The sequence below is a fragment of the Diaphorina citri genome, unplaced genomic scaffold, assembly GCF_000475195.1.
Source record: "Diaphorina citri unplaced genomic scaffold, Diaci psyllid genome assembly version 1.1 scaffold1273, whole genome shotgun sequence".
NCBI classification, from domain to species: Eukaryota; Metazoa; Arthropoda; class Insecta; order Hemiptera; family Psyllidae; genus Diaphorina; species Diaphorina citri.
In genome coordinates, this window is record NW_007378702.1 from 4615 (window position 1) to 15372 (window position 10758).

Here is a 10758-nt window from a genome sequence, read left to right on the forward strand (position 1 = left end):
TTGTTTGTTCACAGGTAAGAATCAGCACATCAGTTTGCTTATAAATAAACCTTGCACTTGGCACCTGCATAAGACCAAGATCACTACCAAACCGTAAGTTAGTATGTAGGACAATATTGTAGGTAGGTACTTACTCCATCAAATTCTCAAATTCTGTCTACTTGTCTAGTCTAGGATAAAATACCATAACCCTCCTGATTGATCAAAAGCTCAAAAGTAAGTGAGGAGTGAGGTAAGCTTCCATCTCTTAACTCTTGAATTTGTCAGCTTTGGGAGGACGCCATTCAAGATTTCTTAAACCATTGGAAATCCAGAGCTATTATCCAAATTTCGTGTTTTCCTTTACTATTCCTTTCTTTTAAAAGAGGAAATGAGCTTCAGAAGAAGACAAATCGTCTCAGATTCCGAAAGGAAAATCGACTCTCACCTTGCCACGTTGGTAGGTATTACCGTCCGGCCGTTGGCCTCCCGGTGTGGCCTGGTATCTTGGTTTACCATCTGCTACATAGTGGAGGATGGCCTCAGCATGGATGTTGGTGTTGTTGATGAGAGGACATACGGACTTGACCTGCACCCAGAAACTATCCCCGGGATTACCCACTGACGCGTTGATGACCACATCCATGCGATCACCTGTGGAAATGATGCAATGGAATTCAGCAAAAATCAGAGTTAGAGTAAAATTACTGAAAAACATAATGAAATAGTTCGTTGAGTGTCTCCCGCGGATGTTCTACTACCAAACCTCTTCTGGGCTTTCAACATAGCAACGAGTGTCCAATGTCCATGATAGTCCAGGCTAAGTCTAATTAAGGATAGAATACGTTATCCTCATGGTAAAATAAACCAAAAATTTTACCTCAAAAAATTCTGCATTCAGAAGTTATTCCCATAATGGAGGAGTTGCAAATGGGTAAAAATTATAAATAAATGGTCGATTCCTATGTAAAAAGTTGGGAAAAATCCAAATCTGAGGTCAAAACTCCGAAAATACAACTGTAAAAGGTCGAAAATTCAATTTTTAATTTTCCGTTCTAATGAAAGAGTTCAAAGATGTGTGACGTCAGACTTAACGCACTTGCTATTTCGTCCGCTAGGTAGCGCCAGTATGCAAGCGCGCTAGCGGAGGAGCAGAAAGAACTGCGCAGAAACGTATGCGCACAAACACATTATGAGGAGGAGAGGAAATAAAGGGATTCTTTTACATGAGTGGTGTTACCTCTTCCGTCCTGAAGTCCGGATTACAAGAGCCGAATACATAATATGTATAATGAAAGAAGAATTTTTCTCAAGACAAGAATTGATGTAGGTAATCCAAAAAGAGACACCATCGGACTTCAGAACTGATCTAAACATTCTAAGCAAGCCTAGTTAGCTTGGTTGGTATTGCGTCTGCCTTGTAAGCGTTCGTTCTCGGAACGGCTGGCTTTATCCTATCCTGTCTTCCTTCTCTCTTCGATTTCGGGACGATAAGCCCTCGTTGTTAGAGTATTCCGCCTATTAAACCTCTCTCTCTCTCTCTCTCCCTCCCTCCCTCTCCCTCTCTCCCTATAAAAAAGAGAAAAGAGAGAGAGAGAGAGGACGGAAGAGTCATGGAGAAAATTCAATGTGGGAATGGTTTCTCCGTAAATTGATTTATGTAATTTGATATAATGTTTTTAAAACTTGTGTGTTTCTCCATCGCTCTCTCCCCTCTCTTCTTTCTTCCTCCTTCCTTCTCTTCCTCTCCTCTTTCTTTACTTCTTTCTCCTTTCGATTTCTGCCTGAACCCTATACGTTCTCTCTCTCCCTCCCTCCCCCCTCTCTCTCGCCCCCTCTCTCTCTCTCTCTCTCAGCTTTCACAAATTTCGTTTGCTTTATTTTTCATGCTTAACGCATTTCTATACCAAATATAGGTACTGACGATAAAAAACTCTCTCTTTATTCTAACACTATTTCTCTCTCTCTCTCCCTCCCTCTCTTTCTCACACTCACACACTGTTTCCCTCTCACTCACATATAAAAAACATTGGATGTTTTTTTTACTTTTTGGTGTTGTCATACACAAGCCCACTCTGAGACTTAGGTGTAGGAGCGAACAACTTCAATAGATAGGTTAAGCTTATAGGAATCTAATTGTTGTTGATGTTGTTGGTGCTGTTGTTGTTACGCACTCCTTAATAAATAGATACTAAGGAATACCTAAACATTTTTTTCCCCAAGGATCACTCCTTAAGGATTTCATTTGAGGCGGATCATTTTTCAATGAAACATCAACCATGTAAATTCTGTGCAAGTGACTGTAAAAAATTAACTATTAAACCGTGTAGGTGCATTGGATGATAGAATATACTTTGGTTTCCTGCGGAACAGAGAAGAATACGGAACAGAGAAGTCAGGGACTCTGGGTAAGATAGAAAAGCAGATGATTTGGAAAGACATATTATTTTTTGAATGTAGAATCTTTTGGGTAAGGTCAAGTTTTACCACCGTGGATCGCCTTGAGATTGAGTTCAATCCGAGGTCCATTTCAATCCCGATTTGGTAAACCCCATTATAAAATAATCAAAGTGACATTTCACATTACTTCAAGGTACATTCTGTCACATCCATGACTATCCGGAAAAGGAAAATATTAACCAACCTTGGATGTTGTTAGGGTGGTTTGGTTAGGAAATGTTGCCCCAGCCGGGATTCAAACCCGGAGAGAGAGAGAGAGTCAGTGCTTTTGATCACTCAGCCACAAAGGTGGGCGAACTGTGGCGCTCACAACAACACTCAACACTAAAATATAATCTTACATAGAAAACAACCCAGGTTCTCGTTTCTCCACAATTTCCATCTCTGAAGTTTCCACTTCCAAATTCTTGGCCAGCACCTGAGAGCTATGTCTAACTGATGAGTTCCAATAAGAACGAAACGCGTCTTAGGCTGCTCTCAGGACACTCCAGATTTAGAATGAGTTTCGGAAAATCCATAATAGGTACTCCAGATTTCAGAGAATTTTGGAAATATGTATTTTGCCCCGGACTTTTTCTTTAGTATTGGTAACTTGGTAGATATGACTGTTTGGGGAATTCGATTATGTGAATTAAATTGTGAAGATGTTTGGAGAAAACAGTGTAAATGCCACCTGATGCTGTCTGGCTCTGGTTGGTGAGAATTTTGTATTTTTCCAAAGATACAACTATGGGCTTTTTGAAATATTTCGCATTTAGTTTGTTTTATTTTTTCGCATTTAGCAAACCAAGTCACCAATCTTTAAAAGAGTACCTAAAAAGATGGTTTGTGTTTGTTTGACAGAGAGAACTGTAATCACAGAGGTCTTATCGTCCCGAAATCGAAGAGAAAGGAAAACAGAAGAGGAGAGCCGTTCCGAGAACGTATTTCATCTGTTTAGGATAAACTCCGTCCCGGGCGGGGATCTAACCCCGAACCTAGCGCTCACAAGGAACCTGCACTTACGCTATGGAGAAGTATTACCGCTTACCGCCATCTAGTTAATTTAGTAGAACCTTAACTTACCTGCCACCATGGTGATAGTATCATACTCCTCAGGCTCAGCATAAGTTCCATCAGTAGCAATCAGTAACATCTTGTGTCGGTCAAACGTCACCAAATACGGACACGCCAAACATGAGCCGCCAATTAATTTCTTCAGGGCTTTGACGTCATCACCATCAGAGAAATTACGTCATAATAATATATGACGTACCGCCTACTAGTGTGCCCTCCTATGGCCGCGCATAGTTTGGGAACCACTTGCACAAAAAAACTTTAGACTGGAAAATTAATTAATTTTTCATGAAGGATTTTTCCCTCGACCCCCATGAAGGATTTATACGTAGAATAATAAACATACTTCGGTAGGTAAGTACGATAGTTTCGTATGTTTTGCGTTTATTCGAAAGTTTGTACGGAAAATTTCCCATGATACGGTACTTTAACTGAGTGTTCCTCATTTTTGTAGTTCCCTGTGTAGTTTCCTCAGTGAAACTCATTTTATTCTCATTCTCATTAACTCATTACTCATTAATCTCATTATCATTACATATCGAGGTTCTACTGTATTTTTGTCCGTGCTCGAGGTCGGATTTTGTGTCAAACAGATAAGCTTGGTTCTCGGGAAGGCTGGCTTTCTCCTAGCCTGTCCTCCTTGTCTCTTCGATTTCGAGACTTCCGTTGTTAAGCTGTGTCCACACAGAGGCGACGCCGTCGATTTACGTCGACTGAAACCGTACACTGCCTCGACAACATATATTCTCCCCAACTGCGTAAAGTCTGACGTCACACATCTTTGAACTCTTTCATTAGAATGGAAAATAGAAATTGAATTTTAGACCTTTTACATTTATTTTTTCGGAGTTTTGATCTCAGATTTGGATTTTCCTCAACTTTTTACATATGTAGGAATCGACCATTTGTTTATAATTTTTACCCATTTGCAACTGCTCCATTACCCTCCACCGCACCGCCCTTCTAAATTTTATTACCCCTCATTTTTTTTTTTAATTTTAATAATTCGAAAAAAGTGGATTGGGTTTTTATTTGTCCAGAAGTAGGTTTCTCCTCGGTTATTATTTGATTTTAATTTTTATCGCACAAAGGCACGGCACACCTGGTATTAACTCCAGAGCACTCCAGATTTAGAGTTTTGGAAATACGAAATACTCCAGATTTAGAACGAGTTTAGGAAAAGTGCCGGTACTCCAGATTTAGAACGAAGCGAGGTTTGGAAAATCCAGATACTCCAGCTTAAAAACGAGCGTTTAGAAATACGAAATACTTTGCCACTTTTTCTTATTGGTAACTTGGTAGATATGACTGTTCGGGGAATTGCGATTATGTGAATAAAATTGTGAAGATATTTAGAATTTGGAGAAATGGTGTAAATGCCACCTGATGCTGTCTGGCTCTGGTTGGCTGGTAGGGATTTTGTTTTTTGTCCAAGGATAAAACTAAAGGTAGAAACACACTACCCTCACGTCACGTAAGCTCACGTGAGGACAGTGTGGCTATTGTTAACGAAGTCACCTACTATATTATTGGAGAACTTTGAATCACATCTTCTGGCTGGTAGGGATTTTGTTTTTTGTCTGAGGATAAAACTATAGGTAGAAACACACTACCCTCACGTCACGTCACGTAAGCTCACGTGAGGACAGTGTGGCTATTGTTAACGAAGTCACCTACTATATTATTGGAGAACTTTGAATCACATCTTTCTGACTCTTCGTGAGCTCACGTGAAGTGAGGGTAGTGTGTCCGACCTTAAGACCTTTAAGGTCGGTCAGTCGAGTGGATAAAGCCAGCCGCTCACTATCAGGTAGACCTGACAGGCGAACCTGTTAGTGAGTGGCTGGCCTAAGAAATGTTCTGATGCTTTCAGACACACTCCGTTTGTCAAGGCTAAAGACTTACCTGCCACCATGGTAATAGTATCATACTCCTCAGGCTCCGCATAAGTTCCATCAGTAGCAATCAGTAACATCTTGTGTCGGTCAAACGTCACCAAATACGGACACGCCAAACATGAGCCGCCAATTATCAATTTTTGGCGAAAATCTGAGAAATAAATTTGGGAGGGTTTTGCAAAGGGTTGTTTTAGCGCATTTTTACTTTTTCAGACGGCTTGGGCGCCGTTCAGCGCTTCTAAAAGTTGCGCGACTTACACTTCCAATCAATGTGCGAGAGGTTTTTGATTTCCATTGAAAAGTATTGGGAGGATTTTACAAAAACTCGTGTATCTTGATGAATAATGGAGATACCGATAAGATTCTTTTTACAACTGATTCTTAACAACATTCCGCATTAGAAAAGCCGTTTTACCCAAAAAGGGCAGAATCAAGGGGGCAGGCCCCTTTGCATAAAAGGGTTCAATTTTCAAAACTAACCTGTCTCTAATCACCGGGCAGAACTCAAGTTTGTACAAAAGAAAAGCGTTGAACTGAGTGTAGGGCGCGTTGAGTGAGGTTCCGTTCGGCTGAAAATGATCGAATAGTTATATCAGAATTAGAGCGAGGTTGAAAAATGATCCTTGGACAGCTCGTGTTACATTTGTGTCCCAGAAACTTCAAACGTTCTGCTGGCCGACCAACAATGAGATGGGAGGACCCTATTGTAAAAGGAGCAGGCAAAACGTGGAAGAGAAATGCACAAGAACAGAGAGCTGGAGTCATCAGTGGAGAATTTTTTATTTTTTAAGAGGTTTGATATAGGGAACTATATAACTGCTAAGGTCTCTCTCTCTCTCCCTTCCTCTCTCTCTCTCCCTCCCTTCCTCTCTCTCTCTTTTCGGTGAAGACGTGTTTTCGGTGATTCTCTTTGAATCTTCGAACCTGGTCCTTCGACAGATAATTCCGTATGTACGCAAATTACAGGCCCAAAAGAGTAAACTTTTCGCAAATAGGTATCTCGTAACAACGTGAAGATCTTTTTTTTTATGATCATGTTGGGATAATGTTTCACCGTGTGTTCCGTTGTGTAGAATTTGCCATTTCTTCAAGGATTTGACGTCATCACCACCAGCGACATTACGTACGTCATGTCGTTCACAGCGATATTACGTCATAATAATATATGACGTACCACATACTAGTGTGCCCTCCTATGGCCGCGCATAGTTTGGGAACCACTTGCACAAAAAACTTTAGACTGGAAAATTAATTTTTCATGAAGGATTTTTCCCTCGACCCCCATGAAGGATTTATACGTAGAATAATAAACATACTTCGGTAGGTAAGTACGACGAAGATCTTTTTCGTTCTTTCTTTTTTTTTGATGATCATGTTGGGACACTATTTCACCTTGTGTTTCGGTGTGTAGAATTTGTCATTTCTTCGAGGATTTGACGTCATCACCATCAGCGACATTACTTCATAACAATATATGACGTACCACCTACTAGTGTGCCCTCCTATGACCGCGCATAGTTTGGGAACCACTTGCACAAAAAACTTTAGACTGGAAAATTAATTAATTTTTCATGAAGGATTTTTCCCTCGACATATTATATATACGTAGAATAATATACAAACATACTTCGGTAGGTATACGATAGTTTCGTATGTTTTGCGCGTTCACGTGGGACATACAGACGAGATCGGAATTGCTGTCGGCGCAGTCACTGGCATCTCCCGCGTTCAAACTCTGTGGGAGGAGAACACGTATAGGAAATATAGGAATATAAGGAAAGTGGTTAGGAGTTACTGGCCCGTTGGCATTGTGTTCGTGCTTTGGGGGCCAAAAGAAAGGCCGAAATTTGACAAAAAAAAAGAATGTTAATTAAAAAATTGTTTTTATTTATTACCTATCTTATTTTTAATCCTTTCAAGACTTGCACTTTGAAATATATGATGATGATTAACTTAAATTATACCTACCTTTGTTTGTTCACAGGTAAGAATGAGAGTACACAAGAGTTTGCGTACAACTAAACCTTGCGTTTCGCACCTGCGTAAGACCAAGATCAACTACCAAACCGTAAGTTTGCACTTAATGGAGTCAAATTCTCAAACTCTGTCTACTAGGATAAAATTTCATAACCCTGCTTAGTAAAAAGCAAGTGGGGAGTCCAAAGAGCTTCCAACTCTTAACTCTTGCTTTGTCAGGTTTGGGGATACGTCATCTTGGATTTCTTAAACCATTGGAAATTCAGAGCTATAGTGTGTCCAGATCAATGTGACAGCAAAAAAATAGGCATTGTTGCCAAACATGTCACATGTGCAATGGTAGAGAATCTCTAACCTTTTTCTCTTTTTCCTTTTGACCTTGTTTTCATGTATAGGATTCTATCGCCTCCTCCTCCTCCTCCTTGTTCTCTTTACTCTCTTTTTCCTTTTGACCTTGTTTTTCACGTATAGGTTTCTATCCCCTCCTCCTCCTACTCTTCCTCTTCCTTTTCCCTTCGCTCTTTCCTTTCCTTTAGTCGCTTTTTTCCTGCCTAAATTTCTCTCCTTCCAAGCTAACTGACTAAGAGAAGGGGCAGGAGAGAAGGGTTGGTAAGGTTAAGGAGATGAGGGGAAGTGTAGGAGAGGGAGGGAAGGGATGTGGTAGAAATCCTAATGGAGGAGAGGTGGAGGGGAAGAGGAGAGGGAGGAGGAGGGGAAATAAAGGGATTCTTTTACATGAGTGGTGTTACCTCTTCCCTCCTGTCCGGATTACAAGAGCCGAATACATAATATGTACATAATGAAAGAAGAATTTTTCTCAAGAACTGATGTAGGTGATCCAAAAAGAGACACCATCGGACTTCAGAACTGATCTAAACATTCTAAGCAAGCCTAGTTAGCTTAGTTGGTAGTGCGTCTGCCTTGTAAGCGCTAGGCCGCGGGTTCAATTCCCGCCCGGGGTGGATTTTATCCTGATGGGATAATGTTCGTTCTCGGAACGGCTGGCTTTCTCTTATCCTGTCCTCCGTCTCTCTTCGCTTTCGGGACGATAAGACCTCGTTGTTAGAGTATTCCGTCTATTAAACCTCTCTCTCTCTCTCCTTCTCTCTCCCTCTCTCCCTATAAAAAAGAGAAAAGGGAGAGAGAGAGGACGGAAGAGTCATGAAGAAAATTCAATGTGGGAATGGTTTCTCCGTAAATTGATTTATGTAATTTGATATAATGTTTTTAAAACTTGTGTGTTTCTCAATCTTGATAATCACATTTCGAGTCACTATTTGGGTCGATTAATTTTAAATTTGATACACTTCTGTAGGTACCTATCTTGGATGAAAATTTGATAATTCTATTAAAAATTTTGGACATTGATAAAAGCATGCATCAAGCAGCTTGAGTAATCGGACTTTTCAGACCTATTAGGTCGGGCAATATAACCAAGTCACTAGGTAGTTTACTTACGTAGATATAGTTGATACTTACGACTTACGTAGACATAGTTGTTACTTACGTAGATATAGTTGTTACTTACGTAGATATAGTTGATACTTACGTAGATATAGTTGTTACTTACGTAGACATAGTTGTTCTTCCCATTGATCAAATACGTCTCGGGGAAGTTGCCGGTATTGGTTCTCAGAAATCCCGGATACTTCTCATCCGTCATATCATGTAGCCAATCCGTGATTATGATCACATGCGAGGGTAGATCGTAGTCCCAGAGGGGGGCTGTCTTGTCTATGGATCGCGGCTCTCGAATGATGAACGAACCTTCAATGCCGTCCATCTTCTGAAGGGCTGATGGAGAAGCGAGGGCAAATCAAAATTTAATCAATCAATAAGAAATAGGATCAATTTTTAGAACGAGGAAGAAGGAATATGACCGATTTTTCTAACAATGGACAAGAGGATCAATTTTTTCGAAGAATAAACAAGACGCTGGACCGAGTTTAGATTTTACCCAAACCGAGGCCTTTTTTACGAAGTTACTTTCACTATACGAGATATTGGGAACGTTTTTTTTTGCCAAAGTAGACGTAACGTGCCCGTATACATAACTGCTAAGGTTTACCCATCTCCTCACATTAACCTCACCCAGCTTGAGTTTAGAAAAACCAGCAGAAAGCGATTTTGCTTCGGTAATCCATTGATTCCATTGGGAACTGATCCATTCAACGTGCTATTTTGGCGTGGCAACGCCTCTTTACTAAACCACAGGAATCCGCTATCTCTAAGATGGGAAATTGTTTCCGTTTCCCAAAGGAAAATACCCCTTCAACCGGTTTGACTCACCGATGTGCGAATGGTAGAAGAACGTGCCGTCGGGTACCGCGGGGAACTTGTATCGGAACTTGGTGTTGTGCAGGATCGGACATTGGGTGACAAACTGGACACCGTCCATGAATGGGGTGTAACGCTGGTACAGACCATGCCAGTGTAGAGTGACGGTCTTTCCCATCATCTATAAAATCGCCTTCGGTTCGGACTAGTGTATGTATTTGAGTTCTTTTCAGTATGTAGGTAGTAGTTTTATTATGCATGTATTGGATTGGAGAATGTGGTTGTTGAATGACAATTTTAAACGGACCCGAGATCCTAGCTCAGCTATATTTCTGATTTTTTTTTATTTAGATTTATTATAGTGTGCCAACATAGAATTATAATGTTATATACACTTTAGGGACCTACTTACAGTTTGATTTTGGACTTTTTGAGGAACTCTAGAACAGAATTTTCATCATTAGATAGGCAGGCGTAAAGGTCGTTAGGAGATCTTATATTCTGGTACTTGTTGCAGTATTTGAGCAGGTGTTTGACTGTCAACCTACAGTTCCTTAACTTTGTGAACTTTTGTGTGAGTGATGTGTAAATGGCGCGAGTGGTTCTTAAAATGAGGGGGGTTCTCTTTGATTTTCTAACCTGGTCCTTCGACAGATAATTCCGTATGTATTACGCAAATTACAGGCCCAAAAGAGTAAACTTTTCGCAAATAGGTATCTCGTAACAACGTGAAGATCTTTTTTTTATGATCATGTTGGGATAATGTTTCACCGTGTGTTCCGGTGTGTAGAATTTGTCATTTCTTCAAGGATTTGACGTCATCACCACCAGCGGCATTACGTACGTCATGTCGTTCACAGCGATATTACGTCATAATATGACGTACCACCTACTAGTGCGCCCTCCTATGGCCGCGCATAGTTTGGGAACCACTTGCTCCAGCAGGCGATGAATACTACTAAAAGCTTTTGGCACACCATCTCTTAAAAGCAATACATAAGACGCGACTGACGAAGTGGCGTCCAAAACTTGTCTACTCAAGAAAACTCGTCTAGGTACTAAAACTTGAAAGAAAGACTAAAAAAAAAAAAAAAAAATATAACCTTTTTGG

The 10758-nt window shown here is 40.5% G+C and overlaps 1 protein-coding gene across 1 annotated transcript in view; it reads right to left on the reverse strand.

The window, feature by feature from the left end:
* Positions 1-427: 427 nt before the first annotated feature.
* The window catches only part of LOC103515088 (L-ascorbate oxidase), a gene marked incomplete at its 3' end in the record, with an annotated part of 17915 nt that continues 7584 nt past the window's right edge, over positions 428-10758 (reverse strand). The window contains exons 5-10 of the mRNA XM_026827889.1: positions 9660-9828; positions 8941-9164; positions 5809-5962; positions 5401-5544; positions 3505-3642; positions 428-633 (exon numbers count right to left, since the gene is read on the reverse strand). Of these exons, the coding sequence (XP_026683690.1) occupies positions 428-633; positions 3505-3642; positions 5401-5544; positions 5809-5962; positions 8941-9164; positions 9660-9828 (1035 nt within the window). The remainder of the gene's footprint in view (positions 634-3504; positions 3643-5400; positions 5545-5808; positions 5963-8940; positions 9165-9659; positions 9829-10758) is intronic.